Below are 27612 nucleotides of genomic sequence, written 5' to 3'. Positions count from 1 at the left end.
CCAAGGAAATCAGTGGCAGGGACGGAAGTGAAGTTCCCAGCCCCAGTGAGCCCAATGTACAGGGATGATGGGAAACCCTGGGTTGTGCCCCTTGGGCGGAAGAGCAACCTTCAAGTTCTTTTCTGTGATGTCTCTGTGGCTCTCTAAGGCCTGGGTGCTCCTTTCTCAGCCCTGGGATTGGTCCTGGGGACCTGAATTTGCACTCTTTCAGGATCACATCAGAAGCTGGCACTACTGAGGATCCTACTTACCTGGTTGTAAAACAGGAGCAGCAGGACTGGACCAGTAAGCTCCACTCTTGTCCTGACCGCAGCTGGTCTCACGTTCACCCTCGTGTAAACCTTCCTTATCACTTCTAGTTCTCCCAGCACCCTTTCCTCCAATGCCACACTCCCACTACGGCTCCTTTTTCGTATCCCTCACCCCTCACCCTCACAGCCAATCTCCATGGCTTTCACTTTCACCGCAGCCTGTGCCTTTCTCACTTGCTTGTGCCGTGAGCTCCTCCCCCACCTCAGCATCCTCCTCCTCACTACCTTGGCCTCCACGTTTGCCATCTGTCCCTCCCCTCAGCACCCTTATTGCCACTGCCATCAAAATACCTTTCTGTCCACAGTCTTTGCTGGCCAGAGTCTTTGCCCCTACACATTTCAGCCTTACTTACAAAGATGCTCATCCAGAGACACCAGCCTGACCCAGAGTGAGTCTGGCAGAGCAAGTGCAGCCAGGAAAAGCCTTGTAGTATCGTTGCCAAGAACTTCACATGGGAGTTGGCACAAGCCGGTGAAGATGCAGAGATGGCTGTTAACCTACAAGGACTCTGGGCACAGGACACTGACCATTTTGGGCAGGGGGATGCCTTAGTAGATAGGAACGCTTGCTATGCAAGCATGGGGAACTGAGTTCCGATTCCCAGAACCCATGCTGGGCATGGTTGTGTGCACCTGAAACCTTAACGTGGAGCTGGTGTGAGGCAGAGACAGAGGGCTTGCTGGGACTTTCTGGCTGTCAGCCTACTTCCAGAGTCAGTGAGAGACCCCTGTCTCAAAGGAGTAAGGCAGAGGGTGATAGAACAGAACACATGAGAGCCTCCTCTGGCTTCCATGTATGCACACCTGGACACAAACTTCTGCACACACATGGGCACACACCAAGTACACACACCACACACAGAGACAAATAAATGGTGGATGGACGGATGGATGGATAGATGGACAGATGGACAGACAAACAGACCGATAAATTAGGTGCACATCCACAAAGAAGCAAACGAACTCTGAACATTTCCTCCTGACCTGGGTTCAGTTCATCTTCGGTATGGTCTAGTAATCCTAGAGAAATGGGGGTTCCAGGGATAACAGTAGAGAGGAGTCGGAGTGGAGCAGAGCAAAACCCTACAGCCCATGCCCCCCTCTGGACAAATCTGACCTTTATGGTCATTTGCTCTGTTTGCTTTATTTTTTACTGAGACGAGGTCTCACATAGACCAGGGGCCTCAATGTCTATAGCAAAAGATGACAGTGAACTTTTATTTTTCAACCTGTATATAGGTGTGTGTATGATGTGTGCCCACAAGAGCCAAAATGATCAGATGCCCTGGAGCTGGAGTCACAGGTGGCTGTGCGTCACCTGGCATGGGTTTTAGGAATCGAACTTGGAGCCCCCTAGATGAGCAATCACATTCTTTTTTTTTCTTAAGATTTATTTATTTTATTTATATGTGAGTACACTGTAGTTGGTCTTCATACACTTCAGAAGAGAGCATCCTATGACAGATGGTCATGAGCCACCATGTGGTTGCTGGAAATTGAACTCAGGACCTCTGGAAGAGCAGGCAGTGCTCTTAACCACTGAGCCATCTCTCCAGCCCCATGACATTGAATTCTTGATTCTCTTGTCTCTACCCTCAAGTGCTGGGATTATAGGCTCAACTCTTCTCATTTCATTCATTCATTCATTCATTCATTCATTCATTCCCTTGTACCTGTTAGACACTAGACTTTCTTTCTCCTCCTCCTCTTCCTCCTTCTCCTCCTCCTCCTCCTCCTCCTTCTCCTCTTCCTCTCTCTCCTCCTCCGATTAGTGCTTTGCCTGAATGTCTGTGAGAGAGTCAGATCCACTGAAACTTGAGTTGCAAGTTGCCATGTGGGTGCTGGGAATTGAACCTGATTCCTCTGGAAGAGCAGCCAGTGCTCTTAACCACTGAGCCATTGTCCAGCCCCATTGGGTTCTATTCTTTAAGGTTTGAATGCCTAGTGTACTTTTGGCTTGTTTTTAGTTTGGACTTTTTGAGAAAAGTCTCCCTATTTATCCCTATCTGTCCTGGCCTTGAACTCACTCTATACCCCAGGTTAACCTCACCCCTTAGCCAACCTCCTACCTTGGCCTCCCCAGTGCTGGGGATACCCTATGTGTCACCACCCTTAGCTTTGAAGGCTTATTTTGAACTCTCCTGCTGAGTCCCTCTCCTCACGCTACACCGTTCTCTTCCCCAGATTTTCTCTCCCACATACCCCACTGATTCAAGGTGGTCGGATCACTGGGTTAAGTCACTGAAACTCAGAAGATCTCCTCAGTTCATGGGGTGACCTTGACAAGTGCCTTTCAGAACCATCACCAGTGAGTGAGTGTTAGAGGGAGAAACTGGGACTGGACTGGGACCGGCTTATGTGTGGGGACATCTGAGGGCACTGAGATGTCTGCAGAAGAGGAGGGGCTGGCAGAGTTTGAAAGGGAGAAGGCTCCGGTGGATGGAGCCTGACTGTCTGGTTTTGGTATGGGAAGAATAGAGCCAGACAGGGATAAGATGGGGGTGGGGGTGGGGGGAGAGTTAGCCCAAGGCTTAAAAATGGGGCAAGGGTGGGGGCCAAGACAAGCCCTGAGCTAAACAGAAAGTTAGGAAAGTGACAGGGCAAGGCAGATGTCCCTGAGGCCATGGAGAGGAGGCTGCTGACCTCTGAACCACCTGTCCCTGAATTACCTGTGGGTGAGCCTGGGCCCCTCCCTGGAGCAAGGGTGGGCCTGGCCTACTGTCTGGAGGGTGGGGCAGACAGGTGGTGGGGTCTCCTTCAGAGTTCAGGAGGGCTAAGCTGATGGGTGCTTATATTACCCCAGACGCTCTGAGATCAGCAGCCAGCTCAAGTGCTCCTCAAGGGTAGCCACTTAGCACTTGCCACCTTCAGTATGGGAAGTGGGTGCCTGTGCCTTTAAATTCTCAGCAGGTTGAAATGGCTGATGACATCACTGGTTCCTGGGAGCTGAGGAGCTGGAGCCAGAACCCAAGGGAGCCAGGCTGGGCTGCCGGGGTCTGCTGCAGACATGGAGGGCCAGAGCAGGAGTGGTAGTGCCAAGTCGGGGACCAGAACTGGACTGGGACCCTTGCCTGGGACCCATGGGGCTTTGCAAACTGGGACACCCTCGAAGGTAAGAACCCCTAAACCCTAGCTAGCCCCCATTCCTGATTCCTAGTCTCACACTCCCCCACCACACGCACTCTGCAGGCACCCTGGTGCCCCTGGCTAAGGGACTGGTACTTTTCTGTGCCTGCCAAGCAGAGGCTGGGCAAAAAGGTCACGCTGGAGGGGCAGTAATGGGATGCCCATAGAGAAAAGGAACCAGCCACAGCCAGGAGTCCCCCAGAAGCACTCTGGATTGGTTGTCAGAGGACCCAGCTGTTCTCCAGCTCTGCTGTGTGACCTTGGACAAGTGGCTTGTCCTCTCTGAGCCAATGCAAAATGAGGGGGCTTGTGTCTGAAGACTAGAACTGTGACATCTGGGATGTCTAAGTTGTTAGTGCTGGAGGCGGTATGGTGCTTGGGGGGGAGGGGGCACACAGTGGGACACTTGGAACCAAGGAGAGTATCCAAAATGCTGCCTCAAAAAGTGGAGTTCAGGGAGGGAGGTGGAAGTAGAATTCCAGGTTCTCTGAACCGAGAAGGACAGGGACAGAGACTGAACTGCATCTCCAAAGCAGGATGGGGCCACCCTGGGGCGAGCATAGACCTTCCTCCGTCCTCCCTGGCAAAGGATGCTTTCTCCTGTCCTCTGGAGAGTGGGAATAGCATAATCAGAATGGACAAGGCAGGTGTTCTCCCCCCTGCCAGGTATAAAGAATACCCATTTGCCTATCCTCACAGGTGGAGAAAGGACAGGCAAGATAAGAGGGCACAGTCTGGGCAGAGAGAGGCGTGGCATTAGACCGCACTGACTGGCCAAGGAGGGTGGGCTTACTCTCCAGCATTCAAATCCCAGGAAGTGTTAGGCTCAAGTATGGCCCCTTGCTCTGAACGCACACACTTTAGGATGTGGTATGGTCAGGGACCCTTCCAACAGCGCGTTAATTTTACAGATGGGAAACAGTCTGTGGGCTGAGGAACATTTGCTTCAAATCCCAAAGCTGGGATTTGACAGTCTCCATTGCCAGCTCTTGACCCTGCATGGCCCACTGGGAATGGGTCAGCACAGGCAGGACTGTGACCAAGGGGTCAGGAGTGGTGGGTAGAGTGTGAGGGTCACCTGAGGGACACTGGAAGAAAGAACATGGAGGGACTTGGGGTGTTTGAGTCAGCGCCCTCTGTAAGAGGAGCGGCAGGGGCTGCCGTGAGAGCTGCCCTGGAAGCTTGTCAGGTTAAAGCGGGAGTAGGTGCCAGCCAGGAAGGCTAGGAGAGCACTCAGATTCGGGCTCATGCTCCACTCAGCCTATTCAGGGTTTCAGTCTGTCCGTCTGTGAACAGGGTTTCAAGATTAATATGGAAACATGACTTTTGTATCCTTTTGTATCCTGTCTCTTCTGAGAAGGAAACTGACCTGGAGCAGAATGGATTGGAGAGAGAGCAGGCAGGCTTTCTTTGGAAGGATCTGCCCTAAGCTGTGTCTGCTGAGGGCTAAATGGAAGTGAGGGCTCAGCCCCTTGCTAGAGTCACTCTGAGTCATCTATTTGTCCTCTAGAAGGTAAATTCAAGTTTTCAGCTTCCAGCAAAGAACACGGGCCCAACACCCTCAGAACCAAGATTGGCCCTGGCACCGGTGGGACCACGAGCAGCTGTGTCACCTCCTTCAGAGAGACCAAGACTGGCTTTGTCATCTCCCCGACCCATCCTAGCTCCACTGTCCACCGCTGGCGAACAGAAAAGACCTCCACCTCACCGCAGCTCCAAGCCGGCTCCCACGTCTGTGGGCCAACTGGTAGTATCTGCCGCTGCAGGACCAAAGCCTCCGCCAGTCGCCTCGGTCTCAATCCTGGCTCCGAAGTCTCTGGGGCAGCTAGTAATATCTGCCTCTGCTATGCCAAGGCCTACTCCGGCTCCTCTAGGGCCCATTCTATCACCAACTTCCAGGGATCAGAAGCAGTTATCACCCACCTCTGTGGGACCTAAGCCAGCATTGGCAACCTCAGGCCTAAGCCTGGCACTGGCCTCTCAGGAGCAGCCCCCACAGTCCCCCTCCAGTCCTTCCCCTGTGCCCAGTCCCGTTCTGTCACCCTCTCAGGAGAGTCACCTGGCTCCAGCAACTGTGACATCTACCCCAGCTTCCGAGAGACAGTTGCCAGCTAGACAGAAGGATACGGCAGTTCGCAGGCCCATTCCCCCTGCAGACGGGTGTCTCCATACCCCAGTGCAGGCAGCTGGTCTTGCCACCTCTCCTCCAAGGGCCCAAACTTCCTCAGATCCTCGGCTTTCCCCCTCCTTCCGCGCAAGACCAGAGGCTCCGCGCCACAGTCCCGAGGATCCCGTCTTGCCGCCGCCACCACAGACCCTGCCCTTGGATGTGAGCTCAGGCCTTCCAGAGTCTGGCACCCGCTCCCCTGGACTTCTGTCCCCTACCTTTCGGCCAGGAATCCCTTCAAACCAGACTGTGCCCCCACCTCTGCCCAAGCCACCTCGGTCTCCCAGCCGCTCCCCTAGTCGTTCTCCCAACCGCTCTCCCTGTGTGCCCCCAGCCCCTGAGGTGGCACTCCCAAGACCTGTCACCCAGGGTGCAGGGCCTGGCAAGTGCCCAAGCCCTAACCTACAGACACAAGAAAGCCCAGTCGCCACCGCCACCTCACCAACGTCTTCTTGGTCAGCTCAGCCTACCTGCAAGAGCGACCCTGGATTCCGGTGAGGGCCTGGCTCTCCCTCATTTAAAGTTACTGGGACTTGAAAGGAGAGACTGGTGACTGCATTTTAAACTCAGTTTACCTCGATAGGAATGGATGGGAGCGGGGCGCTCCTGGACCTACTTTGGGACCCTAGAAGATGCTCTCTCTCTCTAAGGGATTTGCTTCTTGGGTTTATCTCCCCAGGAAGGTAGTTGGGGATGTTAGGCCTACTTTGTGTCTTTTCTAAAAACCCTTACTTATTTACCTGCCTCCATTTAACTCCCCAGAAGGAGTCCTGTGAGAGAGAAAGGGAGGGTGGGAAAATGGTAGCCAGGAGTAAACCCTCCCATGTACCTGCCTCCAGGATCACTGTGGTTACATGGAATGTGGGCACTGCCATGCCTCCTGACGATGTCACATCTCTTCTACACCTGGGTGGTGGCCACGATAGCGACGGTGCAGACATGATTGCCATCGGGTGAGGAGCAGTGGAAGCCGATCCCCTTTCCTGGGCATTTTGGCCTCCTGGACACACCCATAAAAGGAATTTCTAAAACAGCCTTTCCAATGATCGTTCCCTCCCCGCTTACCCCCAAGGTTGCAAGAAGTCAATTCCATGATCAACAAGCGGCTCAAGGATGCTCTCTTTACCGACCAGTGGAGTGAGCTCTTCATGGATGCGCTGGGGCCTTTCAACTTCGTGCTGGTAACAACACGGACACCCTTGTGGGAAGCAGGGACTCTTTTGGATTCCTGCTCCCATCTCAGAGAGACTGCTGGGTCTCTCTATTGCTGGGGTAGAGAAATGAGGGGGGTAGGAGGCAGAGGCAGAGGCTGCGGGAAAGCTGTATGCCGAGGGTCCCCAGCACGCCTCCCCCTGCAGGTGAGCACCGTGAGGATGCAGGGCGTCATCCTGCTGCTCTTCGCCAAGTACTACCACCTACCCTTCCTACGGGATGTGCAGACGGACTGTACTCGGACTGGCCTGGGTGGCTACTGGGTGAGCGGGGTGGGGTGGGAGGTGATGGGGGAGGGGGAAGGGCCTGAGTGTGGCTTGCAAGATCACCACTTCACGCTTGTATCCTTTACCCGGAGACCCTCCCCAACCCAAGAGCCACTGTTTTCTACGCCCCGCCCCGTTCCTTCTCTGGCCCCTCCCAGCCTCCTTTTTCTTTCCTTAGAACTTATTCCGGCCTAAGATTAAGCCTCCTCTGCTCCTCAGGGGCTCTTATGCCCAGCCCAGTGACTCCTCTCCTGGCTCAGGTCAGGCCCATGACCAGTCAAACCTCACCCCTAGGGTAACAAGGGCGGAGTAAGTGTGCGCTTAGCAGCCTTCGGGCACATGCTGTGCTTCCTAAACTGCCACTTGCCCGCACACATGGACAAGGCGGAGCAGCGCAAGGATAACTTTCAAACTATCCTTAGCCTCCAGCAATTCCAGGGACCTGGTGCACACGGCATCCTGGATCATGAGTAAGTGAGGATGAAAAGTGCCAGGTTGTGTGGATAGGAATGTTGGGCCTACTGATGGATGTGAGCGACCCACTCATATGACCTATAGGAAAACCCGAGGCAGCTAGCAGTTTGCTGGGGAGGGGAGGATCCTGCAAGGTAGAGCTTTCCTGGGGGGTATTTGCTTGCTGAAATTCCTCACCTAATGTCTCTAGACTCTCTTTTTCCTCCATCCCTTGCCTGACTGAAGGCTCTGGCAGCCATTGGCACTTCTAAAGGGTTGGGTGGGTGCCAGGAAGGATCTAGATTGAGCCTTTGCACTCCGTGGACCCTCTGACCCCCCACTCCCACCCTGGAGCAGCCTTGTATTCTGGTTTGGGGACCTGAACTTCCGCATTGAGAGCTATGACCTACACTTCGTCAAGTTCGCCATAGACAGCAACCAACTCCATCAGCTCTGGGAGAAGGACCAGGTAGGCAGTGACTTTTCTTCCCCTTCCCTGACTCTTGACCTCCCTGTCCCACCCTGTCTCTGGATGCTGTACAAGGCCCAAGCTCTTGTTCTGCCTGTCTGGTTCCCCCACAGCTCAACATGGCCAAGAATACTTGGCCCATCTTGAAAGGTTTCCAGGAAGGGCCCCTTAATTTTGCCCCCACCTTCAAGTTTGATGTGGGGACCAACAAATATGATACGAGGTAAGCCATGGGATAGGGGTGGGATGAGGGGAAGGGGCAGAAGATAAAGCCAGAGCCGTGCTTTGACCCCTGGCCCCTGAAATTCAGGCTACCTTGTCCTATCGCAGTGCCAAGAAGCGGAAGCCAGCCTGGACAGATCGCATTCTGTGGAAGGTCAAGGCTCCAAGTGGAGGCCCCAGCCCCTCAGGGCGAGAGAGTCACAGGCTCCAGGTGACCCAGCACAGCTATCGCAGTCACATGGAATACACCGTCAGTGACCACAAGCCTGTTGCCGCCCGCTTCCTTCTGCAGGTAAGTCCTGGCCTCATCCGCCCCTCACGACGGTCCTTGGCCCAGCTAAGCATCTTCTATCAGTAACCTTACCACCTGCCCTTAACAGCAGCCTTTTTTTTTTTTTCAAATAAAGAGGGAGTGGCTGACAGGACCTCCCTTGCCTAGAGCAACGTGGTAGGAGGAAAAGGAAGGATTTGAACTCAAGACAGTTTGGTTAAAAGAACTCGTATCTTTGCACTATCTGTCACCGACTTCTTCCTCCTTCCAAGAAATGTTTAGGGCAACAGCCTAAAGTTTGAAGAACATACTGGTCTTGCAGAGGACCCAAGTTCATGTTCCAGCACCCCCAGGGGGCATCTCACAGTCACCTAAATATAACTCCAGATTCAAGAGATCTGATGCCTCTAGCCTCTGTGGGTACCTATGCACATGCACATGCCCATGCCTTGTGCAGAGTTTGAAAAACAAGTTCAAAATTCTTTTCTGAAAAAAGCGTGCCTGTGTTGAACACACACACACACACACACACACACACACACACACACACACACGCTTTTCTTTCTTGTCATTCTCCTTAAGCAATGCAGTATAACAGCAGCCTTCGCGCCATTCGCAGTATGTTAAGTATTGTAAGTAACTTAGAAATGAATTAAAATATACACAGGGCTGCACAGTTACATGCACATAACATATACCATTTTGCATAAGGAACTTCGACCTCCCTGGGATTTAGTGTCTACCAGGGGAACCAAACAGACCCGGATGCTCAGGGGTGACTTCACTGTGTTTAGAACCGAGGTTCCTAAAGACAAAGGAGGCAGTCCTAGCGTGTCAGAAGCTGTTTGGAAGACGACATAGTCTAACTCTCTGGTTTACCATGGGGTAACCTCAGGCTCCTACTGAGATGTCGATGTGCCCCAAGTCTAGCGGCAGAAGCAGAATAGGGTGGGTAGGTCTGTCCTGTGTTTCCAACCTTGAAACCTAAGCTGTGGTTTCTGGATTTCTTGGTCTGATAAGAAGGAGTCCTGCAAGCCAAAGAATGTTTCTCATGGTAACTTTGTCACGTGATCAGTCAATGGGACTCAAGCCAAAACTTCAGCTGGGGATGGGGCTCCGCCCAAGCATGGCCTCGAGTGAACTCTGGGACAGGGATGGGGTAGGAGCTTTTGGTTTTGTTTGTTTGTTTGTTTGTTTTTAGATCACTTCTTGCTATGTATTAGGCTCTTTCAAGCTCATGATCCTCCTGTCTCAGCTTCCCAAGTGTTAACGTTATAGGCATGTGCCACCACACCTTGGCCCTTAGTCAGGGACCCCGCCTAGAGACTCAGCATTAGGCCACATTGTCCTGTCCTTCCCATGGTGGACAGGAAAAAAATTGTTACCTGGGACTTGGGATGCGGCTCAGAGGTAGGGTACTTCCCTAGCATGGGTGACACACAGGGTTCAATCCCAGCAATGCAGAAAGAACTGAAAGGAAACAAAGAACTTTTTAAAAAGTTATTGTAAGGGAGGGGTTAGGGGGATGTTGGCCCGGAAACCGGGAAAGGGAATAACACTCAAAATGTAAATAAGAAATACTCAAGTTAATAAAAAAAAAAGTTATTGTAAGCTGGGGCTGGTGGCCAATTCCAGGACTGAGAATAGTGAAGTGGAGGAATCAAGAGTTCAAAGCCAGCCAGGGCCACATAGTGAGACCCTGGGTCAAACAATAACAAAAGTTACCCGGGGAAGGCCAGGTGTGAAAAAAAAAAAAGTTACCTAATGAACCAAGCATGGTGGCAAATCTCTCTAATTACAGCATTTCAACAAAGTCTGAGGGCAGAAGAACTTCAAATTCAGTCTGGTCTCCCTGGAACACATTGAGACTCTGTCTTAAAAATAAACCTGGGGGGCTGGGGATTTAGCTCAGTGGTAGAGCGCTTACCTAGGAAGCGCAAGGCCCTGGGTTCGGTCCCCAGCTCCGAAAAAATAAATAAATAAATAAATAAACAAACAAACAAACAAACAAACAAACCTAACGTGACCTGCCGGACATCTACCATACATCAGACCACATGTAGAGCCCTTACACACACCATCCCTTTGAATGCCGTAGGCCCTGAAACGTCCAAAGTCTCCTCTCTATTTTAGAGTTAGGGCTATTCATTTGTTTTATGTACATAGATGCTTTGGTTGTGTATGCTTCTGTGTCTGCAGAGGCAGAGGAAAGAGGGTGGACAGCTGTGAGCCACCATTTGAGTGCTGGGAACTGAACCTGGGTCCTCTGTTTCTGTTTTTGGTTTGTTTGGTTTTTTTGTTTTTGTTTTGGGTTTTTTTTTTTAAAGGATTGGTTTATTTTATGTATGTGAGCATGCTGTCTTCAGACACACCAGAAGAGGGCATCAAATCCCACTACAGATGGTTGTGAGTCACCAGGTGGTTGTTGGGAATTGAACTCAGGACCTCAGGAACAACGTCAGCTAGTGCCTTTAACCTCTGAGCCATCTCTCCATCTCTCTTTGACCCACCTCACCCCACCCCCCGTATTTGTTTTACATTTGTTTATGTGCACATGTGTGCACTCTCTGAAAGAGTTCAGAGGATAACTTTTGGGAGTGGGTGATCTCTTTCTAAATGTGGATCCAGGGATTAAACTCAGGTCACCCTGAGGATAAAGCTTCTTCCCACCGAGCCCTCTAGCAGGCTTTGTTTTGGGGTTGGTTGGAGATTTTGTTTATTTTGCTTTGTTTTTCTTGTCTTTTTAAAGAACAGACTCTCTCATAGCCTGGTCTGGACCATTCTAGAATCTGCTCTCCAGCCTGCACCTAAGGACAGGTTATAGGCACGCATCATTGCACCTCTGCAGGGATTTTACCCTTGTAAAGCCTTAGAACACATTTCAACCTGCCCTTCAGTTAGGAACCCAGGACGGGGAAGGAATGTACTGGTTTCTTCTGGAACAGCTAGGCTCAGAAGCCAGGGAAAGAAACCTGAAACCAGATCAACAGGGAGCAGACAAAGGCCCTAGGCTGGCACCACGTGAGCTCTTCCTTAGGGACACAGGTGGCCAGGATTCTGGCTGCTTGCCACTGCAGAAACTCCACCTGTCTAGGTGACTCCCTGGTTGTCCTGGCTGGTCCCAGAGGAAAACACTCATGATTCTAGTTTGTGTTCGTGGACTCATGACAAGGTAGTGTTATTAGTTGACCCTTAACAGTAAGATTCAGATGGGGGAAACTGAGTCTGGGGAAGGCCAGGGTCTTGTCTGTCTGAGGTCACACAATAATGTAGCGATGGAGCTGGAAAATGAACTGAGGTCTCCAGCCACCTGTTTCTGGCCTCTTGTTGGCTCCAGGAAATCGAACTTATCCCAGAATCCTGTGTACACATGGGACTTAACCTATCTCCCTTGCTATCGTTTAGGCTAATTATTTAGTGAGCACCTAAAACTGGGCAGTTGGTGAAATATATTACACACCAGCACTTCAGGGAATCAATAGTTCAGCCCTGGGTATAAAACAGGAGCCTCGAGTGCTGGAGAGATGGCTTAGCTGTTGAAAGCATCCCCCGGCTGCTCTTCTGCAGGACCCAGATTTCGATTCTAGCACCACATGGCAGCTAACGACCACATGTAACTCCAGGTCAAAGCCCCAGGCACACACGTGCTCAGATACATGCAGGAAAAACACACAATACACACAAAACAATTTTTTTAAAAAAAATTAAAACTAAACAAGAGTTTCTGGACAAGGGCCTGCCTACTGAACGGCTAAGGAAGTCAACCATTGTATAATCTGACAATAGCTGAGCTGAGACCAAATCTAAGACTGCTGGCTTCAAAGTCACGTTCTACCGACTAACTAAGAAGGCTCCGGATAAAAGGGAACCCAGAATGAAGGCAAGGATTTTTATTTGGCTGGTTTTGGTTTGATTTTTTACCATATTTTTGGCATAGTGTTTCTCTATATAGTCCCATTCTGGCCTAGAACTTGCTGGGTTGCCCCAGATTAGACTTAAATTCTCCATTCTTCTGCCTCAGCCTCCAGAATATATACTAGTAGTTATTATAAGCATGGCCCATGGGGCTGGAGAGATGGCTCAGTGGTTAAGAGCACCCGACTACTCTTCCAGAGGTCCTGAGTTCAATTCCCAGCAACCACATGGTGGCTCACAACCATCTGTAATGGGATCCAGTGCTCTCTTCTGGTGTGTCTGAAGACAGCTACAGTGTACTTATATATAATAAATAAATAAATCTTTTTTTTTTAAAGCATGGGCCACTACCAAGAGCTCTAGGTATGTGGGATGCTAGAGGGCCTCCTCTGACATTGTCCTCTGTCCCTGCCTTGTTTGGGCAGTTTGCCTTCAGGGATGATGTACCTCTGGTACGGCTGGAGGTGGCGGACGAGTGGGCAAGGCCGGAGCAGGCTGTGGTGAGATACCGCGTGGAAACAGTATTTGCCCGAAGCTCCTGGGACTGGATTGGCTTGTACCGGGTGAGACTAAGAAGAATCTGGTGGGGAAGGAAGTCACTCTGGAGGAAGGAAGGAGCCTGCAGGCCCCCTGTGTCACTGGTGTATCCAGTGTTTGATGCTCTGTGGGAAGCTGCTAGTTTTAGGGGATCACAACCCCGGTTCCTCATTCCTTAGGTGGGTTTCCGTCACTGTAAGGATTATGTGGCTTATGTCTGGGCCAAGCATGAAGAAGTGGATGGGAATATCTACCAGGTACTTATAAGGAGAGAGGAGAGGGTTGGGAACACCAGGATTCTGCTTGGGGGAGGGAGTCCTGAGGCTGCCCTCTGGCCCCAGCTTGGGCCTCTACCCCTGTGTCCACCAGGTGACCTTCAGTGAGGAGTCACTGCCCAAGGGCCATGGCGACTTCATCCTGGGTTACTATAGCCACCACCACAGCATCCTCATTGGTGTCACAGAACCCTTTCAGGTAAACGGATCAGACTGTCAGGCCAAAGCAGGCCAAGATGTCCCAGTCCAACGTCACATCTTCCACATCTTCCACGTTCTCTCTGTGACCTTAGACCAGTAGCCCAGCCTCACTGGGTCTGCCAACAGGGAAGGAGGGTGTGGGCAGGCTAGAGAATGGAGTTGCCCCAGTGGCCAGTATTCTCTCCAGATCTCGCTGCCTACCTCAGAATCAGCCAGCAGCAGCACAGACAGCTCAGGCACCAGCTCCGAGGGGGAGGATGACAGCACTCTGGAGCTGCTGGCACCCAAGTCCCGCAGCCCCAGCCCTGGCAAGTCCAAGAGACACCGTAGTCGCAGCCCGGGCCTAGCACGCTTCCCCAGTCTCGCTCTCCGTCCCTCATCCCGCGAACGCCGTGGTGGCAGCCGTAGTCCCTCACCCCAGAGCCGCCAGCTGCCTCGGGTAGCCCCCGACAGGGGTCACAGTAGTGGCAGCCGAGGTAGTAGTGAGGAGGGGCCCTCTGGGCCGCCTGGACCCTGGGCCTTCCCACCAGCTGTGCCTCGAAGCCTGGGCCTGCTTCCAGCCTTGCGCCTGGAGACCGTAGACCCAGGTGGCGGAGGCTCCTGGGGACCTGACCAGGAGGCCCCTGACCCTAATAGCCTGTCCCCCAGCCCGCAGGGCAGGCTGGGGCTAGAGGACGGGGGTTTGGGGCCCTGATGTGGGAGGTAGATGGACCTAGACGGTCTCATTCTGCCACTTTCGTCCACAAACCCGCCCGCCTCTCTCTTGCTGCTGCTCCAGCCGTTAACCACATCTGCCACTCTGTCTTGGCCAGGAGTGGCCAACTGGGCTTCCCCAAACTCAGTCCTGGCACCACCTCAACTGTGACAATCAGCAAAGCCTCGCCTGGGCCCTCATCTGGGATGATGGGGGTAACGGACAGATGTTCCAATCTTGGAGGTCATCCATTAGGAATTAAATTCTCCAGCTTCACTCTTGGCTCCTTCCTGACTTGTTAGCAGTCACAGATGGGGGTGCTAGGAACTAATGATGTGATGGAGTGATAGAACTGACGTATACTAGGCACCAGCTGTATATGGAAACATGCCATCTCCTTTCATTTCCACCCTGTGTGCCCAAAGCCATCCTTAGACCCATTACACAGATAGGCAAACTGAAACCCCCAAGAGGTCCTGCCTGAATCTCAAAAGCAGACAGCAAAGTTCAGTCAAGCTGTGTGTTAGAGGAAAAGAATGTTTACTGAGCGTATGCGTATTTATTAATTCATTTATTCCTCAGCACCCCTATGAGGTAGTTCATGTTTACAAGTTCCCCTTTCAAGCTGGGGGTGTAATTTAGTCGGGAGCATGCTTTGAGCAGGTTGAAGCGTTGACACTCCGGTTTCCCTCCCCAGTATCACCTAAAAACTTGGTGTGGTGGTGTATGCCTGCAATTCCAGCACTTTGGAGGTAGAGGAAAGTGGACCAGAAGTTCAAGGCTGTATTCCTATACATAGCAGAAGCTAGCCTGGGCTATAGTGAGACCCCCACTCAGACAGACACACGATAAGGACACCCCTACCCTCTTTTTCAGAGGAGGGAACTAAGGCTCAGCGTGGAGGAGGGAGGTCCCTTGCCCTAACTCCTCATGGGCATGGAAAAGATTTCAATTTAGAGTTAGAACAGAAAGATTAGTTCAGGCCAGGAAGGACCCAGAAACTATTAAAAGAAGGGGGAGAATGTGGGAACGCGCTGCACACCCTGGATTCAAGAACAAGCCTTTCTTTTGTATCCTTGGTTTCTCACCTGCAGCTTTAGGCCTCACTGTCAAATGCTGGACTCAGAGAGGCAGGTCTAGTGACAGAGACACCCAGGTACCTGCTTCTGGTACCTCCTGGACTCCTGCAATCAGCCACTCCCCCCATTCTATCTGTGTCTGAAGTTACCTGACAAGGTCTAAGCCCAAGGCATCAGAATAGACTCTGAACAGCACATCCAGACACAGAGGGGTTGTGTCACCAGTTCAAGGTCACCCAGTACAGCAGGAGATGTGGTCCAACATTCGGACGTTAAGCTTCCTTCCACCAAGCCTCCTGTAATCTATGAGAGCCATGCTGTTCCTCGAAGAACAGACCAAGTCTCTCAGGACATAGCAACAGCAGGAAGGAGGTCCAGGCTGGTGAAACTGAGGTCATGAGCTCCAGAATTTCTTCTGTCCCCCGGGTCTCCAGATTGCCTGGGTTAGTTGCAGACATTGGCTGTAGAATGACATGAGGGTCCCCGGGGGCTCCAAAGGCTGTGCCAGAACCTCCCCGGTGCCTTTATCCCAGAAATGGAGTCCATTCTGATGAAGCCTCTGCAAATGCCGAGCTGACACCTTGATGGCCCTATGGTCTCTGGAACAGCTGTGGGGAGACAAGGGGTCAAAGCCAACAGAATCTACCCTACTTCGAAAATAGAACCAAAGCCCAGAGGAGGGCAGGTGTGAGATCAGGGTCACCAGCAAAGCAGAGAGGGCATGGCTAAACCTAGATGAGGCAGTTAACTTAGGCTGGTAGCCAGGGGCCTGGGGTCCAGGCCTGGGTGGCTGCGGAAACCTCAGTCAGTAATTGAGCCTGTTTGTCTGTGTCTGTGACTGGCAGGCCGTGAGCTACATACAGCACATCCACTGTTTCCTCGGCTCCTGCAATCTTTCGGTTTGCTTGTTTTTGTTCGAGACAGGATCTCACTGTGTAGCTTAGACTAGCCTTAAACATACTATCTATCCCAGCTGGGCCCCAAAGTAGATTTCCCTGCCTCAGTTTCCCAAGTAGGACTAGAAGCGTGTGCCCCATACCAGGCTTTCCTATTCTACAGAGCAGCAAGGAGAGGGCTGGAAAGCTGAATCAATTATCAAGGACATACAAGAATTAAATCTCAAAGCACAGGCACACACAAGGCCTGCTGCAGAGCTGGGCCCAGGGCAGCATGGGTCAGAGGGATGGTGACAGAGTCTCGAGCCCCTCTGACCCTCTACCATGCCTAGTGTCCCCGGCACACAATTGGTTCTTCTACAAACCAACCCAGCCCTTGACAAAGGCCCCATTCCTCCTGGCTCTGCGTTCGCTTACCCTTTGCCCTCAGGACAGTTGAGTTGTGGGGCCAGCTTGAAGCAGGTAGTACCCAGGAGCTCCCAAACCTTGTTGGTGTTTGCAGGCAGGCTGTGGTGCCTCAGGAAACGTGCCAGACTGAGGGCAGACGCAGGCTCAGGCTGGGCCAGAACCTTGCCAGGTGCTGCTGCACAGATCTGGCGGCAGGCAACCCACTCCCAAGCCCACCCAGCAGGCCTCACCGGCGGGTGCAATTGCAATGGAAAAGGGGCGTCTGGGCGCTGTTGAGCAGGTGGAACTTGGTTTCCTGGGGCTTGATCTGGTGCTCGCACTGATCCAGGTGGCGAAGGCTTCGACAGACACGGTGGGCACCTGGGAGCAAGATGTGGTAGTTAAGAAAGTTCAGTCCACGGGGAGGCACCTGGGCCCGCTGCCATCCAGGAGACACACCAGAACATGTGTTTGGTCACACAGTCCTCTTCTGTCTCCTCCCCTATGTTCACAGAATGTCAAGCACATAGAACGAATCCTCGCTGCACAGACACAGACATAGACACAGACACAGACACAGACACAGACACACACACACACACACACACACACACACACACACACACACACACACACCCTGCACAGTGACTGTCTGAGGATCCCAGATAAGGCTTCCTGGACTCAGACACTGCTTAGCTGAGTCTGGGAGAGGAAAAAGAGAGAGCAGAGGCTCCAGATGGGAAAAGAGCAAAGGCCTCTCAAGAACAGATTGTGGGGGCTTCATTTCTTGTTTCTTTCAGGCTTGAGCATGGAGCCATGCACGCTGTAGACAAATGCTTTACCGCTGGCTGCACCCAGCCCCTACATCTAGCCCTTGCAGTCAGCCTTTGAGGAAACCAGTGAAGTTTGTGAAGCTGAAGTTTCAGCTAGTGGGGAGAGTGGATTGGACCTGAGTGTTCTCAGTGTTGAGGTTTTAGCAGCTGATATTTTGAGAGGTGAGATGCTCAACAGGGCATGACAGTGCTTAATTTACAGACTATGGAAGTCCCTTAGATCTTAGGATCTAATAAAGAAAGTTGGGGTGCCCTGGGAGGTGTTTACAACAAACAAACAAACAAACAAACAACAACAACAATAATAATAATAATAGTATAATAATAGTAATAAACCAAAGAGGTAACACTACACTTGCTCACAGAGGTAAGAACAACGACCCTCCCACCCCCTTGAAAGGCTTAATTCTAAGTTCACCTTGACGTTTTGGGCCATCCTGGAGGCCGGGATGGGAGACTCCTGGCTGGCCTCTCGGGATCATCATATCAGGTCTGGAGGAGATGGCAGGGGTCTGGAGGGGAGTGACGGTGGTTGTGCTGTGGTGTCTGGCTGGTGTCTGCTGTGGGCCCCTCTTCCAGCTGGGTGCTGGGCTTTGGGGGCTGGGAGTAAGTGGGGTGGCTTCAGCCTTCCAGGAGGCGTTGTAGTAAGTCCTGGGCTGCAGGTGAGCAAGGGGTAAGGAGCCATATGTCCTGCACCTGAGGGGGGCAGTTTGAGGCATTTAATGACCCAGAATTCCTGTTCCCAAAGCTCCCAGAATCATCTCCCCTACCACCACCAGGCTGTGGGGAATTCTCCAGAAAGGTTCAAACCAACCCCTAGCCTTGCCCTAATCAAAGAACAATGCATGGGTCCTGGAGGACACGCAGACCTCCCTCCCTGGACTTAAGAGTCCAATTGCCCTGCTGGCTGGGCAAGGACTCAAGTGGGGCAGCCACATACCCGCCCCACCAGTGCCAAGCCACACAGGTCTCCTGCTCCTTCAGCACAAAGCAGGGGATCTCCAGCACGTTGAAGAAAGCCACGCCCATGATGTCCGCGATGGAGTCACCCTGGCTCCTCAGGCACTGTTGAAACCTGCCCCCAGAACCAGAATTCAGGTCCCAGGACCCCAGGGAGCCTCGTGGAACCTTTTGTTGCTCACTCTACCAGACGATCATTCACTTTCTAGAACCTCAGTTTTGCCCGCCTGCACGGAGGATGGTCAGAAGAAGGGGCCACAGCTGCCGATCGTTAGAACTCTCTGGGTTCCTAGTGCCTATACCCAAGAACCGGGTAACCCTGTTCTGTCCCCGAGCCCTCTCTGGCTGCTGCCAACCTGGCATCACAGTCGCAGTGAGAGATGGTGTGGAATCGGAAGTTTCGGATGCCGTAATTATACTGCAAGGGTGAGATGGTTTGTGGGCACTGGTCGTGCTCCCGGCAGCAGAAATCAGGGCCGTGGAACATACCTGCATGGAGAGAAAGGGGCGCAAACTGGAGCCGGGGTACGGTGCGGCCGCTATGCCTACCCAGTATAGCAAATGCTCCTCCCCGTCCCAGCCCAGAGCCAGAGCAGGGCAGTTGTTCTCCAGGTACAGCGCCCTCACAGTTCAGAGAAGTCCACGGGCTCGCAGCCTCCTTTGCTTACTCCTAGCGCTGGAGAGCCCACCCACCAGCTGGTGGACTTGTCTTCCTCAGCGCTGACTCACAGAGCTCCCAGGCTCACAACCAAATAAAACTCCAGATAATGAGAGTGTGTGATGGAACGACAGACAGGCCAGGTACAATCTTTCCCCTGGCACAGCAAGGCACTGGGTGGGTGAGATGCCCAACCTGGCTTGCTCAAATCCGGTCCCCCGGCAGCATTCCTTGCAGATACACGGCACTCAACCACAGCTCAAGCCATGATGTCCATCATTGTGGTGTTTCCACAAGCCAAGCTCACAGCAGCCCTCAAAGAGAAGTGGCTTTTTATCTTACAAATAAGGAACTTGGAGTTTCAAGAAGTGTCCGCTTGAATGTGCTAGGTGGAGCCTGGGTCTTTGGGGCTCTTTCCACTGAAGTATCTCATGGGTAGAGGCTGTTTAGAACAGCAGAATCCCGATCCTCCCCCAGCCTACCTCCTCCCTCAGGTGGTGATTCATGAGGACTCTGGGTTTGAGTCAATTAGGTGTCCCATGAAGAGCTACTCATGTTCACACCCATTTTACAGATTAAAAAAAAAGGGGGGGGGGTTGAGGATTTAGCTCAGTGGTAGAGCGCTTGCCTAGGAAGCCCAAGGCCCTGGGTTCGGTCCCCAGCTCCGAAAAAAAGAACCAAAAAAAAAAAAAAAAAAAAAAAAGAGGTTCAAAATGCCTAAGTCACTTCTCCAAGAATACAGCCTAGAAGAAGGGGGGTCAGGCTGGAGCCCAACACCCCACTCCACATATACCCGCCAGACACCTACCCAAACCCCTGCGGCTCACCCAGTTCTGAGGCATTCTCAGCAGAGTTCCCAACACCGCACCACAGCGTGCCAGGAATGGTCCAGCCTCTTCTCCTTCGTTGGTGCTCTCCGGCAGGTGCTCCGCGGTGCTCTGTTTCTCGCTTCTCCCTGGCTCCCGTGGGACTAGCCTCAGACCTTCGGCAGGCCTCCCACTGGCTCTGCAGAGTGGCCAGTGCTCTCTGCAGCTCTGGTCCAGGGGTGTGGATGAAGGCGTGCCGCAAGGGCTCATGAGCACAGAGAGCCCTGAAGGCTGCGATGAGCTCGGATTCATCCTGCCTGATACAAACCTGCAGCCTGTGGTGCGCATCCCAGAGGGCCTGGAATAATGCCAGGCCTTGGGCATCTTCGCCCAAGAAGCTCAGGGAGCCCAGAGGGCTACCAGAGATGGACCGGACCAAATGGCAGGAGGTACTGTCCCAATGGAGGGTATGGGAGCCTTCTGGAACAACCCCCAGGAAAGCCAGCACCCCCAGAAGTATCCCCAGGACCCCCATTCTATCCTAGCCCAGCCTGGTCAGACAAAGCCCCCTGGATGCCTGCCTTTGGCTGCCCACGAGGCAGCTGCTGAGGCTGGAGCGGAAGCGATGCCCAGCAGACCCTGGGTGTCGGGGCCAATGAATGGAGCTGCAGGAGGAGGAGGAGGAAGGCTGGTGTGTGGGGTGATATTGGGCTTGTAACCGAATCCACCGGCTGGGCAGGCTGCTGATTGGCTGAGGGATGCATTGCTGGGCCCACGCCTCCACTCAGCCTGTCCTCAGCGTTGTCCAGTCACCTGCCCCAGGGCTGGCCTGGAAAGATAGATCTGTGATGCCTTGGGCTGTGAGGGTGGGGATGGAGGAGGGAGGTCAAGAGGAAGCTGTGTCTCCTTTGGAGCCAGAAGAGAGTGCAGGGACTTAGAGGAGACCTCCATAACCTGTCCTTGCTCTCCTAACCCAGTTGCAGCTACCACACCCAAGTCTATGAGATTGGCAAGAGGCCATGGACCTCAGCTAGGGCGGGTGGAAGAGGCCAAGACAGGGCTGGGGCTCTGGGGCCCACCCTGGGAGTTCCCAAATCTTCTGGGAAAAGAAGGTTGATTCTGGTGCTCTTTGCAAGTCCCGGTTCTCAGAAAGCCCCTTGTCATACTCCAAAGGCTCCACAGGACCCCTGCAACTTCCAGCGCAGATCTGGTCCAGCACCAATACTCCTGTCTTATGGTTGGGGACACACAGCCAGAGTAGGACCTGAAAACAACCTGGAGCAGGGATGGCACTGGGGATTTGAAAGATAAGATCCCCAAATAAGCAGAAAATGGCTCAGAGGGCCAGGTCTACAGCCCTTCTATTCTTGGAGTATGACCACCTAGAGACCCAGAAGGCATCATGTGTCCCCCAAGGGACATGGGTTTCTCTATCATGGAGGGGGGCTATACTCAGCACCCCATGTCCCCAAGCCGATGTGTCATTCAGCTTCCAAATATCTGGCGAAGCTAGTATTTATACCCATCATATAGATGAAGAAACTGAGTCCAGCTGGCTGTAAGTCCACCTTTCATCCCAGCACTTAGAAGGCAGAGGTAGGCAGATCTCTGTGTTTGAGGCAAGACTGATGGTCTATGTAATGAGTTCCGGGACAGCCAAAGCCACATAATGAGACCCTGTCTCAAAAACAAACAAAACAAAACAAACACACAAACTAAGGAAAATGGCAAGATAGAAACTGAAGGTCCGTAGGGTGGGAAAAGTAATTCAAATGACACTCAGGCCCCCATGGGGCTGAGACCTTAAAGGTGCAAGTCAGGGCTAGCCTGGACATTATCCCCTCAGCCCTTGTTCTATACTTGAAGGAAGTCAAGTCCCATCAAAACAGAGTCAGAGCCAGTGCAGGAAGGGGAGCACGGAGTCTGCTTCCGCCATGAGGCCCATCTTTGTGGCTTCAGAACTAGCACTAACCTGGAGGTAATAGCTGAGGATTAATGAAAAGAGGATTGGTGGGCTGGAGAGGTGGCTCAGAGGTTAAGAGCACTGACTGCTCTTCCAGAGGTCCTGAGTTCAAATCCCAGCAACCACATGGTGGCTCACAACCATCTGTAATGGGATCTGATGCCCTCTTATGGTGTGTCTGAAGACAGCGATAAATAAATAAATAAATAAATAAATAAATGAATGAATGAATAAATAAATAAATAAATCTTAAAGGAAGAAAGAAAAAAAGAAGGAAGGAAAAGAGGATTGGTGTAACCAAGGTGCCAAACCCCTCTCCAGAAGTTGAGAGAGATGTGGTGACATCGAGGGAGAGAGAAGAGGGTGTAGACACAAGGTTAAAATTAAAAAAAAAAAAAAAAAAAAAGCAAGCACATTTGTGGTATTTTCTTTTCTCTCGTCAGAGGACCTGACATCCAGTTAGGCTCCCTTTTCCACATTCCACAGCCTTCCCTGCCCATCACCTAGTAGGGCTGGAAAGAGAATCACATTAGGAGCCCAGCTTTGGAAAGATCAGACCCAGCTGGTACAGTGTGACCTTGGCCTTAGAAATCAACGTCTCCGGCCCTCAGCTTCCTCTTCTGCAAGACCAGAATGAACCCTGTAGTTACTCACAGGGCGTTAGGTAAGACTCTTACCCTAGGCACAGCATCTGCCATCCAAAACACTCACTACCACCTCAGGGTGGCAGGAAGCGACCTAGCTGGGAGAAAGCAAACCCTAAGGTTTGGGGATCACTGAATCTATGTCTGCCCACTTTGGGGCAGGGACTGTGGGACTGTGACTAGGGTGATGTCTCACTAGGGAATTTTGTCCTACCTAGGTCTTTGTTTTCCTCCTCTGTAGTGGCAGGTGCTGTGGGGAGAATCTTTGAGAGCTCTTCCTGTCCGCCCCATGGGAAAGCAGGCTGAGGTGGCAACAGACAGAAAGGGAGGCACCCGAAAGGTTTCTTTTGCAACTCCACCTGGGGAACACATCAATCTATGGGACAGGGGCTGTACCTTGTGTCTCGTCAGGGCGTCCCTCAGAAGACTGAAGGGTTCAAAATGAGCGGGATAGGACACAGGGGTAAGCTTTTCTCTGAGTCTTCACCAACCTGGGATGGAGCCTGATTCACAGGGAATAAGGAGTGGGTGTCTGTCCGGGATCCCTCTTTCCTTCCTGTCTGTATCACCTGCTTCCTCTCCCTGTCTTTCTTTTTTAGTGGAGTCTTTGCTAAATAACCTAGGCTAGTGTTAGACTTGGAATCCTCCTGCCTTAGCCTTTCAAGATTATCACTGTATGCACCATCAATGTGCACTGTCACCACACACACCACCACTGTGCGCACCACCACTGTGGACACCGCCACCTTGAGTTTCACTCCCTTTCAAGGCTAAAGGCACAGAGAGCCACTTTCTTTTTTTTTTTTTTTTTTTTTTTTTTTTGGTTCTTTTTTTCGGAGCTGGGGACTGAACCCAGGGCCTTGCGCTTCCTAGGCAAGCGCTCTACCACTGAGCTAAATCCCCAACCCCGAGCCACTTTCTTTTTTGTTTGTTTGTTTTGTTTTGTTTTGTTTTCCGAGACAGGGTTTCTTTATGTAATATCCCTGACTCTCCTGGACTCACTTTGTGGTCTCAAACTTACAGAGATCCTCCTGCCTCTGCCTCCTGAGCACTGGGATCAAAAAGAATGCGCCACCATGCCCCGCCTGCAACCTGTCGTCTATCTTACTGTCACCTCTTTACAATGTCCTGTCCTGGCCCATGGTTGTCCTGAACCTGGAGCCCCCTTAGATTCGAGAACAACAGGTCCCTGAAGGACTGACCACCCCACAAAGAAGGGCGTGTCTCTGATGCTAGATAATTGTTCCAAGACTTTGCCTTGGATATAAATGAACTTCAATGGAGAACTGGTCTCAAACATATAAGAGCTCCTGTGGCCCACCTTATACACCGAGAACCGAATCTTCATCTACTTCCCATACATTGAGCAGGACGGCTCAGGCACACAGACCCCTTGGGCCAGCTCTTCCTCAATGTAAACCTAAAGGTTGGGTCAGCAGTCAAAGACAAATTTATGACTGACTGACCCCCCCCCTTGCCTGTTCTTCCCAATGTCTTGGTTATATATCTTTTCTCTGCTACTCGCTCTTACTTGTAGCTTTGGGGCTTTGTTTTGTTCGAGAGAGAGGTTAGAGTTGTACCTCAGACTGACCTTGAAGTCACTGCCATAGCCCAGGCCGGCTTGCAATTTGCAGAAATCTATTTGCTTTGGCCTCCCAAGGGCTGAGATCATGGTGCACACCACACTTGGGCACATAGAGGGAGTGCATCTTCCCAGGACCTAGAGTTACTCCATTGTCACCTCAGACCCCAGTCTCCCCACCTCAGAATCTCCCTCTGATTTAGCCTGAATGCTGTCTCCCTCCAGCCTTCAGAGCTGGCCCTCCCTGCTTTACCCAGAAGGCGCCATGTGCTCTGTGCTTTGAGAATGGGACGGGCTGTGCCCAGCTTCTGAGCGTGCAATTCACTCAGAAACAAAAAGTCATTGCATTTACTGTGTGCCAGGCACAGGATGAGACCCTGGAGAGAGCATGCTTCTGAGAGCCGGGGAGGAGAACAGAGCGAGCTCAGGGGGAGCGGGAGAGGAAGGGAGCTGAGCCCTGGGAGAATGCAGGCTGGAAGTGGAAGAGGGGCTGGAACCTAGGGTTAGTTGGCTCCTTCAGGAAGCTGCTGCCAAGACAGAGAGTGAGAAGCAAAGGAGATTTATTTGAGAAAATTCTTGGAAAAGGATAAAAGGGGAGGTTGTAGAACTGGGCAGGGAAACCCTTCGGGCCATGTTTCAGCTCTGACATCTATGGATGGGGAGATAAAGAGAAGGACTCCACCAAGAGGAGCAGGTCTGAGCCAGCCAAGAGGCACGAGGGGGGTGGGGGGGAGGGTGGGGGATGGGGGGAGATTTCCTATGGGGAGCCCCAGTTGCTCCCAGCCAGCCCAGCCCCAGTGACCCGGTTGTTCTGTCAGTAGCTGGAGGCTCCCCAAGAGGACAGGGAGTGGTCTCTGCTGCAGGTCCTGAAGGTGCTGCAGCAGCTGCTCTCTCAGTGACCAGAAGGGACCAGTGAGGGGGACAGAAGCCTAAAGGACATTCTTCCCCAAGAGACCTCAGGCCCCAGAGAAGGGAATGCTGGGTACAGAACACACCTCACTATCTCCAGGCGGATTCAGTCCCTTGTACCTCTGACCATAACTGTGCCCAGTTCCAAGTGTGAGGAAATGAGAGTGAGACCCAACGAGAGAGCCGGGCAAATAGGTCTGACACTGCGTCTTACTTACTATGTGAACGTGGACTACGGAGGTCAGGTCGCACAAGTCATTTCGGCTCTTCGGAGGGAGGGGCAGGAGGAACAGGAGCTCACTCTCCTCGGCTACCTGGCTCTCTACCTGCACTGTGTGAGACCCTGTCTCAGAAAGAAATCAAAATGGAGAGGAAGTAGGAGGCTCTAGAAACCATCTGACCTCACTGCACAGAGAAGCTATGATGGTTCTAAAATATGCACATATATTCTTTGGTGCGGCTCCCTTCGATGGAGGAGCAGAGACCCCTCACTGGAGTACAAGCTGTATTTAGTGACTTGCTCGGACAAGTTAACTGTGCTGAAGGGACACAACTTTCAGCTCTCGAAAGATTCCGCCTTCCTCCTTGCTCTTTCTCTGCAATTGCTCCCATGGGAAGGAAGCAGAGCCTGTCGCTGGTCACTGAGACAGCTCTGTGAAAAGGCTCTTGTGTTAGGAGATGAACGGGAGGGTCTTGGCGTCGTCAGTCTGTGAGCAAACCACTTTGAAACAGTTCGGCTTTCACAGAAATATAGTTCTCTCACGCGCTCTCTCTCTATCTCTGTCCTCTCTGTCTCTGTTTTTCTGTCTGTGTGTATGTGTGCACATGAATTCAAATACCATCCAATCCATCTACTTAAAGTACACAATGACTAGCTAAGGTGTGGTGGCACAGGCCGATAATCCTGGCACTCTAGAGGCTAAGACAGGAGGATTATGAGTTCAAAAGTCCGCCTTGATTACACAGTGAGTCTCTGACTCAGAAAACAAGGCAAAATAAAGACTTAGAAAAATAAAATAAAGCTAATGTTCATAGCTGCATGACTGTCACCACTAATTTCAGAATGTTTTCAAATTCTCCAAGAAAATCCCTGTACTTCAGCCTCCTCCTAGCACACAGCGACTGTGAATTGACTTTACATTCTCCACGGAGTTGTCTACTGTATGCATTCACGCACAGTCACGCCGCCTTAACAACTAGGGCATGCTCTGGTAAATTCCTGGTTAGATGGCTTTGTCATTTTGCAAACATTATAAAGCGTGCTTATACAAACTGGGAGAGTTGAGTCAGCCTCTTGGTGGGACTGCTGGATGCATGAAGAGAGGAGTTGAACACGAGGCTGCTGTTCCTATAAGAAGGCATACTGTTTTCATAGTAATTTTTTTTGGTAAGTAGAAGGAGTATACACTAGAATAACTATAAAATAGTACAATAGCTATACAAGCCAGCGAGGCAGCCGTGTGTCACCGACTATCTGGTGCTATTTACTATGCATAAGTGCACATGTTACACTTTCATAACGTATGGTACGGTGGCTATTTGTACTGCTGTCACCACAAAACATGAGTCATGCGCTTGCTGCACTGTGCGTACAAAAATCCCTAGGCAGTTGGACTGTTCCAGCAATCTGAACCTTTTTATAGACGGTTTTGTTTTTCTCTTTAATTATGTTTATAGGGGGTAGGGTTGAGCACAAGAGTGTAGTTCCCCTTAGAATTAAGAAGAGAGCATTAGATCCCATGGAGCTGGACTTAAGGGCAGTTGCTGCTGGAACGCTGACAGGCTGGAACTGAGCTCAGGTGTCCCAGCAACAAGAGCTCTTAATCAGCAAGCAGGCTCTCTAGGTCCTCCATTCTAATCTTCCAAGGCCATCGGGAGCTGTGCAGGCTACCGTGTTATTCAGGGTGGAGAATGGCTGCCTGTTGCAGTCTACGATGTGGTGTTTTAGGACCGGCTTCTTTCACGTGTATGTTTTTTAAGTTTGTCCATGTTGTAACATGCGACGGTATGTTTATTTATGTTTATGTAGGGATATTTTACATGAATGTATGTCTGTGTGTCACATATACATGGTCTCCACAGAGGCCATGATAGGGCATCAGTTCCCCTGAAATTGGAGTTACAGATGGTTGTGAGCTGCCATGTTGGGGCTGGGAATCAAACCCAGGGCCTCTAGAAGAGCATGCAGTGCTCTTAACTACTAACCCATTCTTGCAGCCCCATTTCATGCCTTTTAATAACTGGACAATATTCTACTTTATGGATTTACCACATTTTGTTTATCAGCTGATGAGCGTCTGAGTTGTTTCCACTTGGGGTTGTTATGAGTATTGATACCCTGAATGCTCATATGCACGCTGTTATATGATTTCTTTCTTTCTCTCGGGTACACACCTACAAGTGGACTTGCTGACGTTTTAAGGAACTCCAAAATGGCTCTATGGTTTTAGGATCTCACCCCCAGCATCAGAGAGTTCTGACTTCTTGCCAGCACTAGTTACTGTCTGCCTCTGTAAGGGCCCTATCGTGGTACCTCACTGTCTGGCATTTCCCTGAGGGGTATGAAGCTGAGCATATTGCCGGAGTTCATTGACCATTTGTGTCTCTGAATTCTTTGGAGGAATCTGCAACCTCAGGAGCCTTGGATCAAACCACTCAACTAAGCGACTCTTGAATTCCTGAACTTCAGAAACAAATACACTGTGCAAATGCATGTGCACACACAAATGCCACACACACACACACACACACACACACACACACACACACACGGGAG

At 51.6% G+C, this 27612-nt stretch overlaps 2 protein-coding genes across 6 annotated transcripts; one reads left to right on the top strand and one right to left on the bottom strand.

Annotated features, from left to right (window-relative positions):
- The first annotated feature begins 3276 nt into the window (after positions 1 to 3276).
- Inpp5j (inositol polyphosphate-5-phosphatase J) lies at positions 3277 to 14395 on the top strand. 4 transcript variants are annotated; one of them, NM_133562.2, is made up of 13 exons: positions 3277 to 3423; positions 4948 to 6098; positions 6444 to 6557; positions 6677 to 6785; positions 6963 to 7079; positions 7377 to 7552; positions 7893 to 8004; positions 8118 to 8227; positions 8335 to 8518; positions 12838 to 12975; positions 13129 to 13206; positions 13319 to 13423; positions 13613 to 14394. In NM_133562.2, exons 1-13 carry the CDS (start codon positions 3319 to 3321, stop codon positions 14117 to 14119), a joined length of 3006 nt encoding a protein of 1001 aa, NP_598246.1. In that variant the 5' UTR covers positions 3277 to 3318; the 3' UTR covers positions 14120 to 14394. The 4 variants fall into 4 exon arrangements, with proteins under 4 accessions (NP_598246.1, XP_087438333.1, XP_087438331.1 ...); XM_087582207.1 differs by having other exon boundaries at positions 3290 to 3423; positions 4969 to 6098; positions 14204 to 14395; XM_087582205.1 differs by having other exon boundaries at positions 3290 to 3423; positions 4969 to 6098; positions 13613 to 14395.
- A 246-nt stretch (positions 14396 to 14641) lies between these two features.
- Positions 14642 to 20369, bottom strand: Pla2g3 (phospholipase A2, group III). 2 transcript variants are annotated; one of them, NM_001106015.1, is made up of 7 exons: positions 19760 to 20327; positions 18631 to 18763; positions 18255 to 18389; positions 17733 to 18010; positions 16733 to 16862; positions 16512 to 16628; positions 14642 to 15806 (listed from the first exon to the last, which is right to left on the bottom strand). In NM_001106015.1, exons 1-7 carry the CDS (start codon positions 20271 to 20273, stop codon positions 15593 to 15595), a joined length of 1521 nt encoding a protein of 506 aa, NP_001099485.1. In that variant the 5' UTR covers positions 20274 to 20327; the 3' UTR covers positions 14642 to 15592. The 2 variants fall into 2 exon arrangements, with proteins under 2 accessions (NP_001099485.1, XP_087438685.1); XM_087582559.1 differs by lacking the exon at positions 18255 to 18389 and having other exon boundaries at positions 14659 to 15806; positions 19760 to 20369.
- Positions 20370 to 27612: the final 7243 nt, after the last annotated feature.

The sequence above is a fragment of the Rattus norvegicus genome, chromosome 14, assembly GCF_021556685.1.
Source record: "Rattus norvegicus strain SHRSP/BbbUtx chromosome 14, alternate assembly SHRSP_T2T, whole genome shotgun sequence".
Classification (NCBI taxonomy): domain Eukaryota; kingdom Metazoa; phylum Chordata; class Mammalia; order Rodentia; family Muridae; genus Rattus; species Rattus norvegicus.
The sequence above is the reverse complement of the archived record's forward strand: the minus strand, read 5'-3'. Positions and strand labels throughout refer to the sequence as shown.